This window comes from Typopeltis vanoorti, chromosome 6 (genome assembly GCF_054136105.1).
Source record: "Typopeltis vanoorti isolate ZY-2024b chromosome 6, IOZ_Tvanoo_1.0, whole genome shotgun sequence".
Classification (NCBI taxonomy): Eukaryota; Metazoa; Arthropoda; class Arachnida; order Uropygi; family Thelyphonidae; genus Typopeltis; species Typopeltis vanoorti.
The window spans coordinates 34,198,921-34,226,208 of NC_143554.1; the positions used below are offsets into that span (position 1 = coordinate 34,198,921).

Below are 27,288 nucleotides of genomic sequence, written 5' to 3' on the forward strand. Positions count from 1 at the left end.
TTAGTGACCAAGATGATAGCAAGTCTATGGACTGAACCTTCTGAGAACAGGTTGAAGATTTGTGGGTTGCAGAAATTGGACGATAGGCGAAGGAGGGGTGATATGATTGAGACATTCAAATTACTGAAGGTTTTTATAAGATTGATCCAGAAGATATTTTTGAAAATATGACTGGTGGTGGGAGGACTAGGGGCCATGCATGGAAGCTGGGCAAGAGCGTGGTTGACAAGGGTTTTAGAGCTAGGTTTTTTACTTGGAGAGTGGTGAATGAGTGGAATAAGCTTCCAGAGTCTGTTGTTGGTGCTATGACCGTGAATGAGTTCAAGGCAAGATATGATAGATACTGTGTGAATGTTGAATAGTTGTTGCAGACATGATGTTAGGGCCTCCCTCGATGAGTCTGTCGACTCCTTGGAGTTTCCCGGAACAATAATAATAATAATAATTACTCAATGTAAAAGTATAGCCTTATGTAACATTAACGTGAATGTTTACGTTTTGTTCGTTGCCATGGAGAGAGAAATAAAATGGAACACATGTGGGTAGACTGTGAGCTTCGATAACGAGGAGAGAAAAATTATATATGGGTGAAAATATAAGAGTAAAAAGAAGGGGAGAGTTTTTGAAAGGGGAAAAAGGAAGGATATAAGCAAGTGGGTGAAAGTAAATAAAAAGGACTGAAGGGCAGGAATTCAAGAGAGTAGTATTTAAAAGTGTGCTAAGACGAAGTGAAAACGTATAGATAGTTGAAAGTAAAGTCAGCAGTGGCATTAATAGGGATTTGGTGCCGTATTTGGATAATTAAAGGACTGGAAGATTAATGAAGGATTCAGAATAGATCCAGTTAGGCTTAGAATTACTACTTATTTCTATATTGCTTTTAGGAAGAATTGTACAGAGCTTAATTTGTTGTGAAGTAGTAAACAAGGATATCAATCTGCCCTATAGTTGCCGTCGAGAATTGTGAAGCGCGACAAATAATAATCTAGTTATGACCTTGAAGAATTCCTTTTAAATGTGTTCCATAGGTGTAATAAATATAATTTGAAGATGTACTCACATTAAATCTGACGTGCTGAAGATTAATTCCGGTAAGGACAGTCATATTTTATTTGTTTCTGTGTATGAAGACTTGAGTGATAGTTCCATTTTGCTCATTCTAACATTTACTGTGGCATATCGCCGAAGTTAGAAGTTAAAAATAATTTGCCTTGAAATAATATCTGCCGTGTTTAATGATGTGATAAATGCCAGCTGAGAGTTAAGTGTGGAGTATAACTGAGAAATATGAGCAAACTAATTAAACAAGAAATTCTGTTGTATTAATCTGAGTAAGGAATCTTGTAATTGAGAAAACTGTGAAACTTGTATGTGAAGATTTTGAAGACTGAATTAATATGAATGATTTGACCCGATGTACTAACTTAATTGTAATGTCTCATTTTAGAAGTGGAATTCATGTATTTATCATATAACCTTATATTAAATGTTCTGTTTTATTAATTTCAATACTGTGTTTGCCTGATTCTTTTTCATTGCACCGTTCATAAATAATTCGAATCTAGCGGGAGCCTCAAGTGAAAAATATTGAATTCGGCCTGAATGAGTAAGGAGACTGCTAATTTAATTGAAAATTGATTCTACTATTTTATATAGACTAATCTAAATATAGGGTGGCGCAGTATAAATATAAATTTCTCTATATTTGTATTAGTGATCAATTGGCAATTAATAGATTTTATTAATAAGAGTACGTTACAACAAAATGGCGGATTCGAAACTAGGATGTACGTTCCAACAGTGCTTCATCAGTGCAATGAGCTCAAGGAGAGGTATGGTAGGTATTGTGTAAAGAATTGTTAGTGGATATCCCATGATGCGTATTTGACTCTATGGAGATACCTAAAAATAATAATATATTAATCCCTTCATGTAATACATATAGGAGGCTTCAAAACCTATAGCATTGCTCTGTATGATATGATTAAGCGATATAGAAGGAACCTGCTGATGTGTTGAGATGGCAGTGCCCTTGAGTTGATTGTTTAACAGAAATCTGGCAACCGGAACAATCCCAGAAGAGTGGAAAGAAATTAAAATGCCACAGCAAAAGGGAAAATCAAGTTAGTAGTATCAAACTATAGGCCAGTGTATATATATATCAAGTGTAGCGATGAAGGTGTTAGAGACAGAATACAAACCTGAGTTGATAAGAATGGAATTCTTTCAAGAGAGGGAGTATCAGGTTTGTTAAGGGGAATTGATGCTATAGTAACTTGGTTACATTTTATATGTAATTTATCTGAATTTTGCTGAGGTGGTTGATCAAGTACCACATGACAAACTATTGTTGAGATTGAGAAGGATGGTAATGGATGGTCATTTGGTAGCTTGGTTATGGGAATAGTTGATTGATAAGAGCCAATGAGTCGTGTATGGAGGTGCAGTTCTGAAAATGGAAGATGATGAATGGGGTACCACAGGGTTCTGTTCTGGAATCACTTGTTCCAGAACAGAACCTTGGTTAAATTAGGAAGAGCAATGTCACAAAGTTATGATATGTTGTTTACAAGAGGATTTGAATAGGTTGGTGCTTTTTACTGAAGAATGGGGATGTCATTGAAATTTGCTTCAGGAGGAGGCATGGAATCTGGGGGATGTTGGTGGATAGGAAACTAAAGTTCAAGGTACACACTGTCGAAGTTGTAAGATTTATATATAAATGATGGATAAGGAGGTGTTAGTTACATCACCTCCTTATCTGGATTTTTGTGCACAGATCTGGTCACCTAGCTACATTGGTGATTCAGGATACACTGGACAGTGCAGAGTCAACTAACTAAGACTGTCTTTGGACTCTGGAATATTGAGTATGAGGATAGATGAGGTTTTCAGAGCTTGGCAGATAGGAGGGGTGATATGATTGAGACATAAGTTGATGAGAAGAGCCTATCAATAGATACAGGGGAATTATTGCATAGGATAATGGTTGATGCAATTGCTGGTATTCTGGATTCTGTAGTTGCATGTACAATCCACTCAAAATATTATGATCCCCCCCCCCCCCTTCACACTTGGCCAGTTTCATCCCACCAGGTGCCATTTGTTTCATAATGAAAGCTACTATATGTGATACTGGAGGTGTGTGATGTACTGTTTATACTGTTTATTTCAATTTGCTGCTTGACATACAGTGTACATACAGAGATACAATGTAACAGAGAAGTATGATTTTTGGGTACTACATGACGATGGCAGGCTATTTGTGCAATGCTGTAGTTATGGTGTTCCAAAAATAGAAGGATACTGGTCAGAACAGTAGTTGCTAGGCCAATAATCCCTTGGGCAGGTCTGTAGATAATAACTATGAAATGACTGGCCATGGAATTGGATCCTGGGACAAATAGCAGTGTTTCTCAGAGCCACAATCCAATATTCACTCTTCTAAAATATAGGCTTCTAAAATAGGTGCCAAGTCAAGATATACATGCTTATGCCAAATCATTGAAACACTATACATTTTGCATCTGAGGGACTTCACTGGACCATTAAAGAACAGAAAAAAGTTGCCCTTTCAGATGAATCTTGTTTCCTGCTGTGCTGTCTGATGGGTTAGGCAGAAAAGCTAAGTAGAGAATTTGCCTTGATGCTATGGTATAGTAGAAACAGGCAATATTAGGAGAAAAGGGATATTTTACTGGGAATATCTTGAAGCCCCAATATCCATAGACTATTCTGTGAATGCTTCAGAGTACCTATCCATTGTAGCTGGCAGGTGCATATACATCCCTTCATGGTGATTTTCTTCCCAAATGGCACAGGTGTTTCAGCAGAATGCCTTAACACATTGCAGTATTGTTCAATATTAGATGGCCATGTGCAGAATTGTTTTGAAACTTCAACTCTCTGAAGACTTGTCACTCCCAACATGCCATCCATCCATTCACCTCTCATAGAGGGTCTGCCCTCCCCCATTTCCCAGGTAGTCTGTTACTTTTTTGAGATATCCTCATTTTCTTTCTTTTATATATCTCAAATATTTCAGCTTTCTTTTGTCAGTGGTCTTTAGGTGTCTTAAAAGTCCTGTCAGTTATCTTTCATATCCATCTGCTTGTATGAGACTCTCCTGTAACACTATCTCAAATGCAGTTATCCATTTAATATTAGACTTTCTTCGGTTCCAAGTTTCACATAATAAATTGTGATTTCCAAAATAGCTGCATTCAGAATCCTCAACTTGGTTCTAGTTGTGAAGGATCTTTTTCCAGACTTAAAGTGACTATTATACTAACCATTCTTGATCTTCTTCTAGAACTGCCATTCTTCTGAACGTTCTTATGAGCTGCCATTCTTGACATTGATAATGGACCTGAGATACCCAAATTTGCTGACCACCAATTATTTTCTCCATTAATATACATGTTTCCCACACCCTTCTCTATGTATACTTCAACAATAATCTTTCTAACCAGCTTCAACATTACATGGAGACCCAACAGTTAATTAGTGATCACCAATATGGATTCCACCATTCTCATTCTACAGCTGACTTCCTAGCCAATCTCAACTTCCTTTGGACACAGCCCATGGAAAGATTTGGAGAAACTCATGTTATTCTTGATATTTCAAAGGCATTTGATCGATTGTGTCTGACACAGGCCTCAACAACAAGCTGCCACGTTATGGCCTCCCTCCTGCACTCTATGATTGGATTGCTAGTTTCCTCATCAGATTTCTCCATCATTGCTGGAGTGGCCCAGAGTTCTGTGCTCTCACCAACACTCTTCCTCCTTTACGTCAATGACCTCCTTTCTTTGACTTTAAATCTTATTTGCAGTTTTGATGACTCTTCATTCCTCTTCCTCATTCAATAAACCTTGTAGTATTCTAATGTTAGATGTGTCAAGATCTTCCATAATAGGGACTTAAACACTGACCTCCTCAACATCCTCAAATGGCATGAAGCCAACTTAGTAAATTTCAGTACCAAAAAAATTCAAGCCTGCTTTATTACTTGCAAGAAAAATCCTACCTCATCTCCTGTCACTTTTGATAATGTTCCAGTTTCCTTTCAAGATCAACTTTCTTTTCTTGGGTTGAATGTCACATCCAGTTTATCCTGTCACAAACATATTACTCACATAGCCTCCCTAGCTTCTAAAAAACTTGATGTTCTCTTCCTCTCAACTCCTAACACTATAAGTCTCAGATCTGACCAACCTTGGAGTATTCTTTCCATATTTGGGGGTGGAGCATCTAAAAATTCTTGGTAATATTCAGAAGAGAGCAATCCACTTAATAGATGATCCTTCCCTCACAGCTCCCTTCACTCAGTTTATCATAGATGCTTTTTCCGTAGGCAGTTTTCATGGGCATTGCTCCTCCAAATTGGCTGCTACTTTCATTTTCTTTCAACTATCTAAGAACTAGAGCAGCCACTGGCCAACGCTCATACACTGTCCAGCTCCACACTCCCACTAACTTCTCGTCCTCTTCCTTCATTCCATCCACAGTTATTTTTTGAAACAATCTCTCCTATACTGTTTTTCTCATTGAATTCAACCTCTTCCCCTTCTTTAAGAAACATCAATAGGCTACATTTTCTTCTTAATCACTTGCCCACACATGGCACTATAGTGTTATAGGTCTTGTGACCTTTCATGTGTGGGGTCATCCTATTAAAAATAAAAACCTAGGACTGAATTTGTCCTCAATCATGGATTCATCTTAGCTCTTCCCTGTTTATTACAAAGTAGTACTACATATCTCAGGTTGCTGGCCCATCTACCACCTATCCGAATTCCTCTCTTCAGCTTTTCCAGTACCGCATGCATGATGTCTTCAGTTGTTTAAATACCGTACAAGAGAAAGGTAAGCATCCTTACTAGAATTCAAATCAGTCGAATATGCAACTGTTCTGCCTTTTGCTCACAGTGCAAATTACTTACATACAACCTGATAATGTAATATAATAAATTTAGTTTAATCCTTTATCCAAGTGAGAGCAAACAAAGTTTGCGCCTGAAAATATCTTCAGGACTGAATATGGTGTTGTACTATCTTACCAGGGTAAGTAGTACAACACTTTGCGACTTGTAGCAAAGGTGGAGCAAGCTACCAACAAACCTGATAATGAGTTGAGGAAAGTCCAAAACATTTCTTAACTTGCAGAAATGCACCTGTTGAACATATAGAAAAGCTTTTGAGTAGTATGTGAAGCATATCACCAAAGGAAGTCTAAACTCTATTCTTCTCAGTGATCTACTACTAAAAACAATAATTGTAATTATTATTTTTAGTAGTATCTAACTAATTATTAATTAATAATTAGTTAGATACTGTGTTTGCCAGTGCAACATGTGGTTTTGCTTGAGTCTATACAGCATAATTTCCCGTTTTTATCCCAGCTGTCTTTAATTGCACTATTTGTTGAGAAATATATTACACAGACTACAAATGTCTCTGTACCTTATTCAGTGATACAATAAAATTACTTGTTTTTCTTGCATCTACAGTATAATGGCTATTGGGAAGGGCGTGTTGTTTACCGAGGGAGTGAGTTGCTATCATGCTGACGTGAATGTGTTTAAACTTTTTTTCATGTGCAAGATGTGAATGAAACTTTTTTTTTTATTTTCTAAAGTAAAATCAGGGGTGCGAGTTATATGCAAGGACGAGTTATATTCAAGTAAACCTGGAAGATGCTGTGTGGTTAACTGGTTTGGTGACCTCTCTTTCTCTCTCTCTCTCTCTCACACAGACTTATTCTCTTTTAATTGTATTTACCTGGATTCTGTTCCACTAAAATGGCTGCCACCATTTCTCCATTTCTCTTTAAATCTGTAAACACACAGGCAACTGCTAGTTGCTTACCATCTGTTTACGTTTCCCCCACACAGTTTTTTATGAAAACTACAACCTCTGGTTGTTCAAATAAAACATATCCACAGGTTTCTTCTTGACATCCCCCCCCCACACCCAATCAAGTGATTATAATTTTTGTGAGGAGCAATTTTCAGATTCATATAGAAAAGATTTTGTGCAGAGCATCAGGACGAACATACCCAGCAGGAATTCCATCTCTGGAATGCATTTCCAGAGGGATTATAATGACACTGATGTTGAATGAGTTAGGGATAAGAGGCATTGCAGTGGCTAGAGCAGACCTCCAGCATGAGACCTATGACTCCATAATGGGCTGAAATAAAACTAATGGTAATTTATAGCAAAGCACAAACTTTTTTTTCTTCATAAAAAAAAAAAAGTGTGTATATGTAGTAGTAGTATTTACAATCCAGTTTTGATTTCACCAAATTTTTACTGTGAAATCAAAATTGATATTAAAACTGAAAATGATTGAAATTAAATTGATTACAAAAATTTAAATGCAATTATCACAGTTACAAACAAATTATCTCCCAAACAAATATTGTCCTAATAAACCAGTAATATTCAGTGTTATTGTGATATTCTTTAATGTTGTGAAATAATACTTTAATAATAAAAAAAACTTTTAATATTTTACAGTTTTTATCCCAAATATTCTTATTTTAGATCATGTTCGTTATATGTCAGAGAAACAACATATGATAATTCGTCCATCACAATATCAGTGGAAGAAATTTAAAGATTATGTGCATTTCTATATATTATTGGGTGTAATACCATTATCACTTCTTGTATTCTGTGTCAATGTTTTCATTGGACCTGCTGAGCTTGCTGAAATACCAGATGGTTATGAACCTAAACACTGGGAGTATTATCCAGTAAGTATTCAGTTTAAAATAATTATATAATATGACAGGAAATACTGTAACAGCTGTTTTGAGTTTTCTTTCTTTTTATTTTGTCCACACAAGAACAAAAAAAAAAAAGTTAGCAAATCAGATTTGAATATCTGTAGGATATAGTATTTCAATATCTTATATAACATATTGAGTCAGATAATGCTTATGATGACCCTACATATTAATTTCTCATTTACCCAAACATTTCAAATAAAAAGAATGAAAATACATTATGGAAGTTGCACGTAATCATGATCATCAAATTCCTGACATTTATCCTCAAGGGGGTGTACAGGATATGATAGTACTACATGTAAAATTTACATTATTACTAACTTCCTACCTACAATTTTCTGCCAAATCAGTCTGTTACCTGTCAAAGTTACAACATTGTCAGATCCTATATTTATATATCTATATTCTAAGGCACTTTTTACCGTATCAATCCACCTATATCTTGGTCTTCCTCTGGGTCTTTTTTCCAACCAACCTGGCAGAGCATACTTGTTTAGCTAATCTTTTCTTGCCTATTCAATTTAAGTGACCATACCACCTGAGATTAGTTCTGCTAACGCATTCCTGGATGCTGACAATGTCAAGTGCTTTCCTAATATCCTCGTTTTTAATATGATTTTGCCATCGATGCCATCTGTTCATGCCCCCCACCAATCTTTCTCAGAACTCATATCTGCGGTCTCTAGTCTTTGGTCAAGTGTTTTACTTCTGACCCAGCTCTCAGATCCATAAGCTAAAATTGGTTTGATCACCGTCTTCTATACAACTACTTTAGTGTTTTGACTTATTTCTCTCTTATTCCATATAAATTTATTCAGTTGACTTCCTCCATACCAGCTTTGTTGATTCTGTTGTCTATTACCATATTTAATTTACCATCTTCACTAAAAATTGTGCCTAAGTAGCTGAAATGTTTTACTTGTTCTATAGGTTCTCCATTCACAATGCAGCTGATATTTTCAATGTTTCTGCCTATTTTCATTATCTTTGTCTTGTTATTGCTGACCTTCATACCATATCTATCACAACAGTTATTCAATTTAGTCAGGGAATCTTGCAGACTTGTAGCAGATTTATTAAGAAGTATAACATCACCTGCATAAAGCAAGAAGCTGATATTAACATCTCCAATTTTGATATCAAGTTTAATACCACTTTCATTCATAACGTAATCCATATAGATAATGAGTAACAGAGGTGTAAATGTACATTCTTGTCTCACACCAGATTTAACATTAAACCATCTTCTTGTACTTACTTCAATTCTAACTGCTGACTTACAACTCAAATAAACACTAGGTATTGCTTGATATAATTTCCCATTGACACCATATAACTGTAGCGTATTGAATAGCTTCTCTCTTGGCACCTTGTCATATGCCTTTTCCAAATCGACAAAACTTAAATACAGATCTTTGTTATATTCCCATGCTTTCTCGACTATTTGTCGTAAAGTGAAGATCTGATCCTGACAACCTCTGTTTGGCCTGAATCCAGCTTGTTCCTCACCAAGCTTCTCTTCCACAATCTTTCTCAACCATTTCTCAAGTATACTGGCATAAATCTTACCAGGAACATTCAGTAGAGAAATACCTCTGTAATTCTCACAATCAGTTTTATTTCCCTTTTTATATATGGGTACTATGAGAGCTCTACTCCAATCATCTGGAATTCGTCCTTCTGTCCAGGTCCTCTGAACTATGCAGTGTAGCCACTGTAAAACTTTTATACCTCCATACTTGAGCATTTCTGGTCTAATATGATCTACTCCAGCTGCCTTTCCACATTTCAGACTATTGATGGCTTTTTCTACTTCAAGCATGGATATGTATTCCTGGTTGCATGCTTGGTATTTTTTATCACTCTGCTGTCATCACTGCTAGTTTCATTTAGCAATTTTTCGAAATAATTACTCCATACTTCAAGGATATCTTTTTCTCCAGTTTTCATATCACCTTTATCATCTCTTTTACAGCACTCTTTCCTCTATTTCGCAACTTCTTCAACAACCTCCAGAATATCTTGCAACCTTCTTGATATTTATTTTATATATTCTTACCAAAGTTTTCCCATGACTTCTGTTTAGCTAGTTTTACACAGTGTTTAGCTTTCTTACATTTATCTCTGTATTCTCTAAGAGCACAAGCTGACTTATTTGCCAGGAACTTTTGATATGCTTTCGTCTTTTCTTTAACTTCCTGTGTCCACCAGGGAGTTCTGATTTTTCTATCCTTGCAGACAACCTCACCACATCCCTCTCTGGCAGAATCAATGTTTTCTTCAGAACTTTCCACTGAATCTCCAAGGTTTGATTCCTGTTCTCAAACTCTTTCATTTTTTCTTGAGTAATGTTTGTTTATTTTAGTCTACAGTTCACATCTGAGAGCTGCTCCAAACTTTTATTCGTTTTAAAACTTTCTTACATGTTCTTCTTTTCAATATGAAATTCAATTTTATCCTGCTTAAGAATAAATGATGATCACTTCCAATTTCAAATCCTCTGTACACTCTAGTGTCCTTTACCGGAGAGAAAACATAAGTATCAACAATAATATAATCAGTGAGACTTTTCTTATTCCTTGCCTCTTCCCTCCATGTGAATTTTTTGCACATTTTTGTGTTGGAACATTGTGTTAGTAATAACCAGTCCATGTCCTGAGCAGAAATCCAACAACTATTTGCCATTATTATTAACTTTGCTCTTTCCCCCAAATTTTCCCAAAATATTTTTGTATGTCTGACAATCATTTCCTACTCTGCTATTTAGATCCCCAACAAGGACCAATTTTTCATTGTGTCAGTTGCTTTCTCTAATGCTTAAAAAAATTCCTCCACTTCTGCCTTAGGAGAACCTGTGGGATTATAGGCACAAATAAGTCTCATTGTCCAGTTCCCCATTCTGATATTTGCCACATCACTTTACTTGAAATTGCCTGCCATTCAAGAAGATTAGCCTCATATTTAGTGTTGAATACTATGGCTACTCCTTCTTTTCCTTGATTGTCATTTCCTGAATTATAATATTTTGTATTTATTGCTCAGAAAGAGCTCACCAGTTTTGGTCTTTTTTGTTTCAGTCACCCCTATTATGTCGATCTGGTACTTATCTAATTCCTCAGCTAGCTCCATTTCTTTGCCATTCAGGATTCTTATGTTGATAGTAACGATCTTCAATTCTGGCGATATTGAGTTGGAGTGTGTTTTGGGATTTGTTCCAGTAGCTGACTTTTCACTGTTCGCTTTGGTCCTCTGGCGAAAACAATGTGGGGGCCTTGTTTAACCGGGCGATGCCCCAGCCAGCATGAAATTCTATCATGTTGTACCATCATTTAATATTGTGGTTTAAGCCAGTAAGAATACAATTTGGTTGGCTAAATCTTAAATTGCCAGCCCATCCTCATTTGTTCAGTATCCAGGTAGATACCTAACAGGGTGAACCATGAGAATGTGATGATTGGAGATTAGGTCAGAAGCCTTGGTCAGTTCTCAACATTCCTTTAAAGGCTATGTGGAGGTCTCCTCTCAGTTATATAGCTTTGACCCTTAAGCACCCACCTAGTTAATAAGTTTAACTTGTAACAAAACTCATTGGTTGAATCTGGTTAAGAGTTAACGTTTGAGTTTCAAAAATATTTGCATCGAAATCTCATTAAGTTGCACATTTCCTCATCTATATCCTGAAGAAGTGTAAAAGATTAATGATAGAACTACACAGGTTTTCCATGTGAAACTCTTGTACTACTGCCTTATTGTCGCAAGGTTAATATGCACTAATGACTTAAAGAGCTCTGACTTATTGAGCATGTGCATGCACATTCACACATGCATAATAATGAGGACTTCTACAGGCATGAGCTTCAGCTCCTCATAAGGCATCACTTGGCCAGACTGGTCAAAGGGTGAGGGCATGCAAAGTGTAGTACACACACACACACAGAAATACTCGTAAAAAATTAGATCACCATGGGAGAGTAGCCCCAATCATTTCTCTTCACAAGAAGTAACCATTCCTCTCATACTGGCTTAATTATACCTGAGATAACATAATTCACATGATTGGCTTAAGCAGTGGACCAGTCATTAAAAACAGGCTACAGTCTCCAAACTCAGCATGCAAAGAAAGAAAAAGCTTAATTAAATTGCCAAACCAAAATTATTATTATTATTATATGGGTAACTTCATGCAGTCTCATTCATGCAGACTCATTGGGAGAGAGGCTTTCAACTCTGCAGTCATAGCACCCACAACAGATACTTGCAACCTATTCCACTCATTCACCACTCTCCAAGCAAAAAATCTGGTCCTCACATCCTTGTTAAATGCATTCTTATTCAATTTTTGAAAAATATCCTCTATATTAATCCTATAAAAATCCTTTTGTATGTCTCAATTATACAAATAAGTATTTTCGAGGATGGTTCCTACTTCTCCCACCAAACCTGTTATGAAAAATTTCCTCTGTATTAATCCTCTAAAAACCCTTCACCAATTTGTGTCTCCATCATATTGCCCCTTTTCTTCCTCTCAACTGATTTCTGTAATCCACAATCTTCAATTTATCCTCATAAGGTACATTCCATCTTGGTCATTCACCTCTGGATCCTCTCACCAAGTAACCAAGCTGACCATATCTGTGCATACCAGTCAGGATGGGGTCTTACAAAGTTGTTATAGAGAAGCATATTAACCTGCTTATCTCTGCCTCGTAGGGTATTCCTTAGTAATTTAGTAATCCAATGAGTTATTTTAGCCAATTTTGCAATATTCAATATACTCCTCTTCATCTCCCTATCCACTAACATCCCCAAATCCCTGGCATCGTCAATTTCCTGGAGTACAGGTCCATGAATGTTTGGTTGCCTAGTTTTCATTTTGATGTGAAAACACTAGAGGGTATAAAGACAAATGAGCAAAGTGATATCAGGACTCTGGAGTGTTGGTTATGTAGAGCAATTTGGGGAATGTTTGGTTACAGAGTTTGGTGGATAAGTGGAAAAGAAGAGATGTGATAGAGACCTTCAGTTTAGCTACGGGTTTCTACCAGATTAACACAGAAAGCATTATCAAAAGGGTTCATGTCAAGATGGGAAGAACGAGAGGCTATCTCTGGAAATTGTATGAAGATGTGGTGAAGAAGGGTTGGAGAAGTAGACTTTTTATGGAGAGAGTTGTTGGTGAGTGGAATACATTGCCGGAGTGCGTTGTGAATGCTGGGAGTGTAAATAACTTCAAAGTTCATTTGATGGACATGTTGCTTGTTGAGTGAGCCTCCCATGATGAGCCTGTTGACTCCATGGAGTTTACTGAAATAATAATAATATAGTACACAGCTGGTAATCTTTTCACCCCAAAATGCATAACCTTTGCCACATCTTTATTGACTATTGCTCTACTCAATTTTGCATCATCAGTAAACAACTGAATACAGGTAACCCTCGTATAATGCGGTACTTATTCAACTCGGTACTTATACAATGCGGTTTTGACAAAAACACAGTCTAGAAATTGTAGTAACCCTTTTTTTCATATATTTTTCACCATGCGACTTAAAAATCAAATTTTATCTTCGTTAAATTTGGTAGTTATAAGTAGCGAATTTATACTATGGGAAACACAGCACGCATGTACGTCAATTGTATACCGTATAAAGTGTTTATTGTTAGAAATTGTCTTCGTTTTCTGCCAGGAAAGTGCATTGAAAATCATAAGTTTGTTATCTCAAGCTGAGCACTTTATTTTCTGGTGAGTTACATAATTAATATGTAATGCTTTTTTATGTAAAAAAATTATTTTTATGGTAATGGCCACAAATTGCATTGAAAGGGAAAAAATGAATATTGAAAAGAAAATTTCTCTCGAAGAAAAAAAATGAAAATCATGGATGGGTTGAAAAATGGGGAAAAACTAGTTTTTGTAAGGACTTTGAATTTAAATGAATCAAAAATTCAAACAATCAAGCACAATGAACATAAAATCCGAGAAAGTGTTTATTGCTGGGTCAATGGTAAGTGCAAAGCTCATTGCTCATGCTCAATTTTCTAAGAGAAAAATGAAGAAATCAATGATTTGGAAAGAAGATACACTCAAAAGAAAATTCCTTTGGATGGAAATCTTATTAAACAAAAAACTCTCACAGTTTATAAACATTTATAATGCAGACCAGGTGTTCAATGCTGATGAATCAAGGTTATATTGGAAAAATATGCCAAAACTCACCTATATTTTGAAAAATGAAAGATCAGCTCGAAAGCGTTTTGAAGACTCGAAACCCCCTTTCGAGTCTTTAAAATTCGAGTAGTCATCAAAATTCAAGGAGAACCGGCCTACCAGTCTGGAACTCGGGGGGGGGGGGGGTATCACCCCTAGTTAAGAATATAAAGGAAGCAATTCAAAAACAGAAAAGAAAAGTAAATGAAATCTTAATTGTTGTAGGTACTAATGACTTAACTTGCGATAAGTTCGGTATGAGAGAGGACATGAAAGGGGTGTTCGAAGATGTGAGAGTGAAGAGGAAGAAAGTGAAAATAGTCAGTATTTTACATCGATATGATAAAAATGAATTAAGAAGAAGGGCTATGATGACAAACGATTTGATGCGTTGGCAGTGTAGAAGGAATGCATGCGCATTTTTGGATGTGTGGAGTAAGTTTGGGGGAAGATTTGATTTGTATAAGAGGGACGGCCTACACCTGAATGCGTTTGGTATCAGGAGTCTAGACAAACTAATAACTGGTATGAGACCTAACACAGAGAGTCAGGAATATTAAATTATGAAGGGAGGAATGGTGAGAATGTAAGAGCAACAATGTTATGTAACTGTGTTAATGACGGGAATAGGCTTTGTCATATAAATGTTGACAAGGAGAGAACGATTTTGACTCTGTGTTCAGCTGATTTGGACCCGTGAAACGTGTGCAAAGATGTCTACATGTATAAGGCACTAGAGAAGAATGGAGATCTGCAAGTTGTCCAACTGTGTCATGCAGACTGCAGACAAGAGTATACAAAAAAACATGCAGGTAGATTATTATTATGTCTATACATGAATGCTAGAAGTATCAGAAACAAAGGGGTAGAGTTTGTTGCCTTAGTCAATATGTTGGGACCTCAGATTGTAAGCATTAGTAAGACCTGGCCATCAGAATCAGACGTACTAACTGGTATCAAGTGTAAAGGATACACTATTTTTAGGATGAATAGAGAGGAGGCGGCATGCTGCTAATGAAATCAAATGACTTGAATCCAGTTAGAGTTGAGACTTATGGCTGTAGTAATACAACTAACAGTATTTCATGTGGCAGTGAGTTTGAAGCCATCTGGTGTGAGGGTGGAATCTAACAAGATCAATTATATAATGGGGTGTTGTTACAGACCTGTTGGATTAGTTGCTAGTGATGAAGAAATGCATCACCAAATAGACAAGATGAGCACAAAAAGAGTAATTATAATGGAGACTTTAATTATCCAAATATTGATTGGGTAGCAGTAGAATCTCATGAGAAGAACGAAAATGCATTTATTGAGCTGTTGCGGGAAACTTTCTCAAGCAGCATGTGACAGAAGGAACTCGAGGTCAAAGAGTGTTAGATTTGGGTATAGTGTCAGAGGGCATTTCAGTTAAAGATGTAACTATTCTGCCTCCGGTTGGTGACAGTGATCATGCAGTACTCACTTGGGAAGTGACTGAGTTTATGGATGTTTCATTCAGAAAAGTTTACATGCTGAACTGCAAAGCAGAAAATTATGACCAAATGAGGAGTATTCTGATTTCAGAGGAATGGGATCAGTTAATGGATTGGAAGAATATCGACATTGCATGGGAAGCATTTAAACAATACTTAAATGTTGCGATATCAGAGTGTGTCCCGAGAGTTCGAAGAATAAATAGGGTAGGAATCAAATAGATGTGTAATCTTATTAAGCAAGAGATGCATAAAAAATTTTTAAAAAAAATAAAATAAAAAAAGCATGATGTGGACAGAATACCATGTTCATAAGGATGATGTGCATTATGAAAATTATAAGCAGCAGGCTTGAATAGTCACAACTATTGTACAGAAAACAAAGTCTAGCATGAAAAGCAACTAACTCTGCATGCTAAAGACAACCCACAAGAATTCTGTCGATATGCTGCAAGTAAAAGAAAGAATGAATATGAAAGAATAACTCTTCTAAATGCAGATGGTGTGAGGGTTACAGATGCTGAAGAGGTTGTTCAACTAATGAGTGCCCATTTTTTTAAAAGCTATCAACTTGGTGTATGGGACATTGAGCTTACTGCTACCTCTTCACTGAATGAAGAAATTCAGGTGTATGAGGATGAGGTATTAGAGCTGTTGCGCAAACTGAATAAGAATTCAGCAATAAGGACTGATGAGATATCAGTACTTGTGCTAAAAGTGTGTTCAGCTGAATTGGCTATTCCTTTGACCAGACTGTTTATTATGAGTCTCAAAACAAGGAAGAATCCACAGGAATGGAAAGAATGTATGGTAATTCCTTTGCATAAGGGTGGTGCAAAGACCTATGTGTCAACTATCAACCAATCAGTATCTCAGGAGTGGTGAAGATTTTGGAAAAATTGATTAAGGCTCGCATTCAGAAATGGGTTGACAGTGAATCTCTACTTTGCAATGAGCAACATGGGTTTACTAAGGGAAGGTCACGTTTTAGCAACTTGCTCACATTCTATAACAATGTTTCTATTGAACTAGACAAGGGGAATGGATACACCAAGATACTTTTGGATTTTGCTAAGGCTTTTGGCAGACTGCTACATAAATTGGAAAATATGGGATTGGATTATAAATTGTTGGCATCGATAAGAGGATGGCAGACTGACAGTTATCAAAAAGTGGTATACGGGGAATGTGAGTCTGCAAGATTTAAGGTAATTAGTGGTGTACCAGAAGGATCAGTGCTTGGTCCACTGTTATTCAATCTATATATTAATGATACTGGGCAGAATTTGACAAGCGACATACAGCTATTTGCTGATTATGCAAAGATAGTAGTATTCAGGAATGCTGCTGATATGCAGAATTTGCAGAATGATTTCAATAGGCTGGAATTGTGGGTATGGGAAAATGGGTGTCAGTTCAGTGTCAGTAAATGTAAAGTTATGCACTTCAGCGTGATTAGATATCCGATGTTGTTTTATATTGGTGGGATTATGCTTGAAGAAACTGATCATGCTAGAGATCTTGGAGTGTTAGTAGATAGGAAGTTGAAGTTCAGGGGCCATGTAGCAAATATTGTAAATACAACTCAAAAGATAATTGCAATGTTGAAACGAAAATTCACATGTAAAAATAAGGATGTCATTTTGCCATCCAATCAAATTGATTGGAATGGATTGCCATTGGATGTTGTGAGTGTAAGCAGTGTGAATGAATTCAAGAATATGTATGATAGCTGGTGCATGTAGTATGCCTCCCTCGATGAGTCCCTGATTCCCTGGAAGTCTCTCTCTTAATGATAATAATAATTTGTGTGCTTGTCACAGTTAAAATTTGTGCTCTGAAGATTCTAGATAGAAAACAAGCGAAATATTAGTAAGCTAAAAAAATTGATTTATTTTTTCCTTTGTCGTGTTGTTTATACTGTGAAGTAAAATCAGAATGTAATATATGCCAGTTTAATGCGGAAAAGTGTAAAGTTATGCATTTTTGGATAAAAAGTTACATGTGATGTACCATATCGATGTACCTGTACTCTACTCCAGGAAATGATTAGGCTAGGGATTTGGGTGTTGGCAGATAGAGAATTGAAGTTCAGAGGATATATTGTAAAGGCAGCCCAAGTAACTGAGAGGATTACTTGATTATTGAAAAGCACACTAACAAGCAGATAAAAGGAAACGATTGTTCCTCTTTGTAATGCCTTGATACAGCCACATTTCAATTATTGTCTGGTCTGGTCAACTGGTTTCTTGAGAATGAGGGCATGGTGGAAAGGATCCAGAGGCAAGTGGTTGAAGATTATGGGTCTGTAGAATGCTCCTTATGATACAGACTGAGGATTTGTTAATTAACTGTTGTAAAGTGGTGATATGGTTGAAGCATTTAAGTTACTAAAAGGATTGGAAATAGTGGGAGTCAGCACGAAGGGATATCTAATGCATAACCTACTAGTCCTAACTTGGCATGAGGATGGTAGCAAACATTAATATGTTCTTGAAGACAGATCTTGTCTGTTTATAGCAGCCATTTCACAGGTACAAGGTGCTTAATACACTCCTGGATGTCATTAAGAATTCATCCTTTATGAGACTTGCTAGTTTGACATGGTTCAAATGGTGAGTAGAGCTTATATTTATTTATACTTTTTTATTTTGTATGTTCATATATTTATACTTATTTATTTTACTTATATATATTTATTAAGCATTGTTGTGATTATCTTTTTTGATGTGCCTTGGATGTGTCCATTGTTTTGGTTTCTTGTGGTGCATTAGGAACCATGGTTGGTTATAATGTGCCTGGTCAGCTTAAAAAAAAGTGTATCCTTTTTTTTTTATGATGACCCCACATGAAAGGTCACAAGACCTGTATGAGGGTGTGCTGAAAAGTTGTGATAATCACCATGAAGCAATTGAGGTAAACCATGTAATTTGCACATTATTCTACATATTCTCCATGAAGTTTTACATACTTGTTACAATGTTGTTCCATCATTTGCAATCCTCTGAGAAAAAAAGTGTTTTCCTTGTTGCAAATCAAGGAAAACATTTTTTCCTTGATTTGCAACAATCATACCTCAGCTGCAGATATGACTTCATCATCTGTGGTAAATTTTGTTCCTTTCAAGTGTTTCATTAAATTTGAGAATAGGAAATAGTCAGATGGATCCAGGTCTGTTGAATAGGGTGGGTGAAGCAGACATTGAAAACCCAAGTTGTGTATTGTCTGTTGGGTTTCATGAGCAATGCAAGCAGGTGTGTTTTTGTCCTGCAAAAGCAACATGCCTCTGCTCAATTTCCCGTGGCATTTTTCCATCAGTACCTCCTTCGATTCCTTCAGAGCTGTTGAATAAACTGCTTCTGCTGTTTTGGGGTACTTGGTAAGGATTATATCATCGATATCCCAAAAGATAATGACAAGAACCTTCCCTGCTGACTTGTGGGTTTGGAACTTCTTTGGCTGTGGAGAAACTCTGTCTCCACTCCATTGACTGTTGTTTGGTCTCTGGATCATAGTGATGAAGTCAGTGTTTCATCAAAGTCACAATATAAGTCAAAAAATGTGCACCTAATTTCTCAAAATGACCCAAAATCCCTTGAGATGACAGCACACGTTCTCTTTTGGTCAGCATTCAAACATTTGAGGACTTCTCTGAGGGCTTCTGCAAGTCCAGATATTGGTGGATGTCATTCCTTGGATATCTCCAGAGTCTTTGCAATGATTTTAGTTGGTATTTGTCTATCATCAAGGATCATGGCATGCACTGCATTGATGTTTTCAGGTGTGATCACTGTGGAAGTTCTTCCTGACCTGGGGGCATCTGTTGTCAGGATACCCATCATTAATAGCCACTCATCTGGCAACTGTTGAATATGCCAGGGCACAGTCCCCTAAAGACAGAAAGTTTGGCAAATCTCAGTTGTAGACTTTTCGTGCAGCACAAAAAACTTGATGACAGCCCATACCTCTGTCTTCAAATTTCTTCAAAACCTCTGACATGTCTTTTTATATATTCTAAAAGAAAAAGAACAAATTATTGCAATTTGATAAAACATGGGAAGGATTCAAGGGTTTTAAGATGTGTTCTTTCTTGTGGTTATATCAGTTGCTTTAATATCATTTTTGTTCTAGGTGTTTATCAGAACTTTTCAGTCCCCCTCATAACACTACACACCACGTGTGGGCAAGTGATTAAGGAGAAATATAGCCTATTGATATGTTTCTTAAAGAATGGGAGGTTGTACTAAGTGGGAAAAACATATTGGGGAGATTGTTCCAAAGAATAGAGGTGGATGAAATGAAGGAAGATGATGAGAAGTTAGTTGGTGTGTTTTGGAGCTGGACAGTGTATGAGTGTTGGCCAGTGGCTGTCCTAGCTCTTACATGGCTAAAAGAAAGTGGAGGAATGGTAGCAGCCAATTCAGAGGAGCAATGCCCATGAAAGCGCCTATAGAAAATGCACAGCACAGAAACAAACACCTACGATAAAATGACTGAAGGGAGCCTGTGGTGGAAGGGGCATCTGTTAAGCAGATTGCCCTCTTCTGAATATTATTAAGAATTCTTAGGGAGGGCTTGAGTGCTCCACCCCAAATGTGGGAACAATAATCCAAGGTTGTCCGATCTGAGACATAATACGCTGAAGAGGCTATGTATGTATTATGTTTGTGCCAGGATAAACTGGAACTGATCTTGAAAGGAAATTGGAACATTATCAAAAGTGTGAGAGAGGATAAGGTAGGATTTTTCTTACAAGTAATATGGCAGGCTTGAGTTTTTTTATATTAAAATTTAAGTTGTCTTCACCCCATTTGATGATGTTGAGGAGGTCAGTGTTTAAGTCCCTATTATGGAAGATCTGGCATCTGACATTAGATTACTGCAGGATTAATTGAATGAGGAAGAGTACTGTTGTTGGCAAAGCTATGAATAGAATTTGAAGTTAGAGAGAGAGGTCATTGATGTAAAGAAGGAAGTATGTGGGTGAGAGCACAGAACCCTGGGCATTCCAGCATGGATGAAGAAATCTGGTGAGAGGAAGCTGGTGATTCAATAACAAAGTACAGGAGGTATGCCATAAGATGGCAGGTTGTTGAGGAGGTCTAGGTGCCAGATGCAATTGAATGCCTTTGAAGTATTGAGAGTGGTAACATGGATTTTTCCAAATCTTTCTATGGCTCATGTTCAAAGGTAGGTAAGATTAACTAGGAGGCCAGCTATAGAACGAGAATGGCAGAATCCGTATTGGTGATCACTAATTAACTGTTGGGTCTCCAAGTAATGAAGAAGCTGGTTGTAGCTAATGATTACCTTCTCCATCACTTTTGAAAGTACTGAGGTGAGAGCAGTGTATCAATAGTTAGATGACTGACTTTTGTTTCCCTTTTTGAGTATAGGCTAGATGTAGGCTTGCTTCCATGCTACTGAGTAGATGTGAGAAGAATATGATAGGTAATAGTCCATACAGGATGGGTATCAGTTCTGGAGCACAGGTCTTGAGCACAACTGGAGGAATACCATCTAGACCAGGAGCCTTATTGGTATCAAGATTAAGGGTTTTCCTGATGTCCTTGTGGCAAAAGTTCAGAGGAGGCATGCAGTGGTCAGTTTGTAGTAGTACAGGAGATGATTTGCCAATCATCTAGACAAGAGTTGTAGGGAAAAAACTGATGCCTTTTCCTTGGACGAGGTTACCATGGTGTTATCAGGATTAATGAGAGGTGGGAACAGGATAGGACAGAAGTTATGCTCAACTGCCTTAGTAAAGGCTTGACTCCCATTGAGCAGGAGGCAAGGTTATTGCATTTCATTCTGATCTCAGCTTCTTTGAAATCTTTGACTTTTTTTACATTTGTTTTAGTTGAATGATAAGCTGGAGTTTTTAATTTAAGCCATTGACCATAAGCTGCATGTTTATCATGGACTTAAGAGGTATGTTTTTTTAAGAGCCAGAGCTTGGTTACAGGGTGGATGCTTGCATTGGCATGGGAATGAAGGCTCTCATTGAGGATTATTTCAGTTATTAGTTCAATGCAGAAGTTTTCGATTAGAAGAATGAAAGCAGCAATCTGACCATGGAAAAGAGGCATAAAAATTCTAGCAATCATCCCAGTTAGCACATGGGGTACCATAGGGTACAAGGCTGAGAAGGGGATGAACTGTAGAGAAGGAGACTTAAATAAGATTGTGGTCAGAATTGCCAAGGAGAGAGACATCCACAGTATTTGGAGTGACAGCTACTTAAGAAAAGGTCCAGCGTTTGGAAGAATAATGATTATTTTGGTTGGTAGATTAGCTATTTGCATTAGGTCATGTCTGATAGCAAATGATTCAACTTCCCTTCCAGTTTAGTCTGTGAAGTTGGAGTAGGGGAGCCATTTTGTGTCATGGATGTTCAAATTCCCAGGGAGGACAATCTCTTAATTTATTTATATTTATATCTCTTAATCTTAATTTATCAAAATTATGGGAGACTGCATTTTAAGGCCATCTATGACTTTTTATCCAACAGTATAGTTTGCCAGATTTTTACATTGTTCTAACTATATCATCATTGTATATTGTTTAAGGAAATTAACAATGTAGACTTGATAATAACTAAAAGTATGTGCACACAGACACACTTCAGTAATAAAGATAGAAACAGGAGAGATACAGGTAGACCTACACAGGTAGATAGTTATATACAGGTAGATGCCACCTGTTGACTTTGGTTGTGTGTTCTTGGCTGTTGGGCTGACTGTCTGCCGATGAGGGTTTCCCATTGAGGGGCAGTTTGATACAATTTGTATGAATGAAACTGCCCCTCGGTATAATAGGGCAAGCCAAGTTGGAGAGATTGGATGTATGTTGTATATATATATGAGGATGATCATTATAGAAATGGTATAAATCAGGATACGAGTAGAGTAGTTGAGAATGAGCAGATATATGTGGTGAGCAGTGATAAAGGTGATTGAATTTATCATCATCATCATTAGCAGCATCAAATTCCAGATATGCATTCTCAGGGGCATACAGAATAATTATGATAATACTACATGAAAAAGTCACACTATTACTAACTCCCGTTAAAAATTTTTTTCCAAATTAATCTGTTATCTCTCAAAACTCCAATATTATCAGATCTTATATTTCTTTCTTTTAAGGCACTATTTAATTATAAATCCACTGAGATCTTGGTCATCCTCTGAGTCTTTTTTCTTGCAGCCTAGCAAAGAACACTTGTTTTGCTAATCTTTTCTCTTCCATTCTATTTAAGTGACCATACCACTTGAGGTTAGCTCTACTAACACATTCCTGAACGCTAACAATGGCAAGTTCTTTCCTAATACTCTCATTTTTAATGTGATAATGCCATCTGTTCACTCCACTAATTTTTCTCATAACTCTCATATCAGAGGTCTCCAGTCTTTGATCAAGTGTTTTATTTCTAACACAGCTCTCAGATCCATAAGATAAAATTGATATGAACACTGTCTTGTATACAACTAGTTTAGTATTTTCTAATTTCTCTCTTATTCTGTATAAATTTATTCAGTTGACTTTCTACCATACCAGCTTTACTAATTCTGTTGTCTATTTCCATATTTAATTTGCCATCTTCACTAAAAACCGTGTCTAAATAGCTGAAATGTTTTATTTGTTCTCTAGGTTCGCCATTCATGATACAGTTGATGTTTAGTCAAGAAATATTGTAGACTTGTACTGAATTTATTAAGAAGAAATCATCTGCATAAAGTAAAGAGCTAAGATTAACGTCACCAATTTTGATATCAGATTTAATATCACTTTCCTTCATAATGTAATTCATATAGATAATGAATAACAGTGGAGATAATGTGCACTCTTGTTGCACATCTTATTTAACATCAAACCATATACCTTCTTCAATTCTAACAGCTGACATATAGCTTAAATAGAGACTACGTATTGTTTAATGTAATGTCTCATTTACATCATATGACTGTAGCATTTTGAAGAGCCTTCCTGTTGGCACTTGTCATATGTCTTTTCCAGATCTACAAAAATTAAATACAAATCCTTGTTATATTCCCAAGATTTCTCAGCTATTTGTCTTAAAATGGTCTGATTCCGACAACCTCTGTTTAACTTAAATCCGGCTTGTTCTTCATCGAGCTACCCTTCTACAATTTTTCTTAGTCGTTTCTGAAGTATACTTGCATAAATCTTACTAGGAACACCTAGTAGGGAAACACCTCACATTTAGTTTTATTTCCCTTTTTATATATGGGTATTATGAGACCTCTACTCCAGTCATCTGGAATTTGATCCCCTGACCAGACCTTCTGAATTATGCAATCAGACATTATAACTTTTATACCTCCATATCTGAGCATTTCAAGTCAAATTTCATCTACTACAGCTGCCTTTCCAGATTTTAGGTTTTAAATTACTTTTTCTACAAGATGACTGCAGGAGAACAAAGAATAACTCAGAAGACGTACAAAAGCTGAGTGAGTAGTGTCATAATGTAGTGAAACACATCAATTTTTGGTTATGTAACTTTATTACCAAATGACAACACTAGATGGCATGATATGGCACACCATTCGAAAATGACTTTTGATGGTGCAGAGCGAGCATATTGTGTGTTTTGGTTTCAGAAAATGAAGTCTGCAACACAAGTTCAGAGGAATTTCTGCACACAATACAGCAAAGAACCTTCTAGAAGGTGCATGATGTACATGTGGCACAAGAATTTTGTGGAAACAGGCTGTTCTCTGTGTATGTGTATGTGTGTGTCATCCAAGGTCAATAGGAAGGCCGCATGCTGCAAATGCTATTGTGGAAGAAGTTTGGGAAAGTTTCCAGAGAAGGCCTGGAAAGTCAACCAGATAGGCATCTTGTCAAATTGGAATTCCACATGTGACTCTGTGGTGTGTTTTATGACAGCATCTACATTTAAGGCCCTACAGATTTGCTCTTTTACAACATTTGAAGGAAGACGATAAGATGATACCCCGGGATTTCTGTTTGTAAATGATCAGTTGGATAGAACAAAATGAGGACTTTTTGGACACGATCATTTTCAGTGATGAGCTCTTTTCACGTAGGTGGGCAAATAAACACTCTCAACTGCAGAATTTGGGGAAGCGAAAATCCATATGCCATTGTAGAACATTTTTTGTGCCATAAGCAAGAAGAAGGGGGTGTATGGACCCCCTTCTTCTTCTTTTTTTTTTCTTTTTCCAGAGTCCACCATTACTGGTGGTGTGTATCTGGACATGCTACAAGGGTACCTAATACCACAATTAGATGATAATGACCACAACGGATGCTTGCATTTCCAGCAAGAAGGAGCACCTCCTCATTACCTGACAGACCTAAGGGTTACAGGAAAATTCATCGAATGAACAATTCATCGAAAAACAATTCACCGAAAATTTTAAATTTTCGATAATTATATGGTAAAAGTAATCCATTTAGAACAAAAACTGAACCATGCAGACAGCTTCTTATACCAACAACTTCTACTAAGTTATTTAAGTCAGAGAGTTTTTGTAATACAGTACAGAATTTGGACACATTATTTCTTTGTCGCCCCGAATATAGCTGAACTGAAAACTGGAACGGTTCTACATTTTCTTGTAAAAGTTTCAGATAGCGAATCTGAGTAAAATTCATTCCATAATAATTGCTGTATTGAAGTCGCATATTACTACTAGCAACAATAATAACAATAATGAAGCCCGCATAGTTCAGTCGGTAAAAATGAAGTCGTTTAGTTAGAAAGACCTGGGTAGTTGGATCCCATTTAGGCATTATTTTTATCAGTCCTGTTCTGCTAAAGGTAAGTTAGCAGGCATAATATAGATACGGCTGGGCTTTTTTTCCGGAAACAGGCAAATCAGTCCCATGAACAGACATGAAACAGTTATCGGACAAGAAAGACTATAAGAACCATATTGTTCCATAATTTTTCCCTATGAAAGTAGCATTGTATTCTCCTTATTCACGGTTCAGGTTTTGTTCTAAATGGATCAATTTTCTCATAATATTTCGAAACTTTTAAAATTTCGGTGAACTGTTTTTTCGATGAATTGCATTTGCGACGAATTGTCATTCGATGAATTGCTTTTTCGATGAACTCTCCGGATACCGACCTAAGATCGTACTTTAACACCCGTTTCCCAAACAGATGGATTGGTAGAGAGGTGCCTATAGTAGCATGGCCACCCTGTTGATCCGACTTTACACTGTTAGCTTTTTTCTTGTGGGGCTTTTGCTAAAGATTGAATGTTTGTACTACCACTACCAGCTAATTTGGATGAGCTGTATTCCAGAATTACTGCTGCCATTGCTGAAATTACACCAGATATACTCTGCCGTGTGTGGCAGGAAACTGATTACAAATTGGACGTCTGCAGAATTACTGGAGGCAATGATATCGAACTTTAACTGTCTGTGTTAAAACTTCAAGTGTTACGCTACATTTGTACAGTTATAAAAATTATTCATCTATCGCTATTTACTTTCTGTTGTCATTCAAAGTTGTATCCCCCCTGTTTTGAAACATCCTGTATTTGATTGAAATAGTGGCAATGGTTTTGACGTAGTTTGGTGTGAGGTGGACATTGATAGGAAGAGATATTCAGTTGAATGTTGCTGCTATAGGCCAAGGAATGTGGTGGGTGGTGATGAAGAAATGTACAGTTGATCCTTGAAGAACACGGATTTCAACTGCATGGGTTCATTTATACTCTGATTTTTTTCAATAAATATATTAGAAAATTTTTTTGAGCTTTGCGACAATTTGAAAAAATTCTCGGATGAACCACCTAGAAATATTGAAAAAATTAAGAAAAAGGTATGTCATGAATGCATAAAATGTATATAGATACTAGTCTATTTTATCATTTACTACCATAAAATATACATGAATCTATTGTGAAAAGTTAAAATTTATCAAACTTGTGCACACAAACACTATGGACCCTACATGGCGTCATTTGCAGTCGAGAGAAATGCAAACAAACGTAAAGATGCAGTATTAAGTGATAACTAAATAAAATTAGCTGTTATTAATTAATTGATTAATTAAATTGAATTAATTAGCATAAAATAAAAAATTATAATGATTCATATTTGTATAGCAGCGGTTTCTAGCTGATGTTCCCTGGAACACTTGCATTCTGCAAGCTGGTTACAAGTATTCTGCTGGTGAAAGATGTCACATGACACAGTTCTGAGTGTAATTGGCTACTCTGATCCTGACAACTGAAGACTGCTATGCGCGTTGACTTCTAAACCAATAGAATATCTTTTATAGGTAATGTGTTTGCAGGAGGGGTGGGAAGGAGCATCTCTTTTACAGTCATTCAGTGATGTGTGTTTGGTTTGTGTGTTGTTTAACGTCATAGTAGCACACAATGGATAAATTTATTATTAAATGAAAACGTGGTCCTGAGGCAAATATTAATGATGGGCAAGTACAACTGGAAGTAGTAGTAATGATGTTGAAAGTTTATTTTTCACTTGGTTAGACTATAATAAATTTAGTTTAATCCTTTATCCAAGTGTGAGCAAAAACGTTTGCACCTGAAAGTATCTTCAGGACTTGGGTAAGGTAGTACAACACTGGGCAACTCGTAGCAAAGGTGGGCCAAGCTAACATCACTTCTATCTCAGTATATCTCATAATGCAAAACACATCTCCTTGCCGAGTGGCCCTTCCCTTAATGCATACCATTATACATATCTGCAAGGAGATGTGTTTTGCATTATGGGAGATACTGAGATAGGAGTGATGTTAGCTTGGTCCACCTTTGCTACAAGTTGC

The 27,288-nt window shown here is 36.7% G+C and overlaps 1 protein-coding gene across 1 annotated transcript in view; it reads left to right on the top strand.

The window, feature by feature from the left end:
• Positions 1–27,288, top strand: part of ND-SGDH (NADH dehydrogenase (ubiquinone) SGDH subunit) — an 80,031-nt gene that overhangs the window by 10,171 nt on the left and 42,572 nt on the right. The window contains exon 2 of the mRNA XM_090394744.1: positions 7,555–7,766. Coding sequence (XP_090250870.1) covers positions 7,555–7,766 — 212 coding nt within the window. The remainder of the gene's footprint in view (positions 1–7,554; positions 7,767–27,288) is intronic.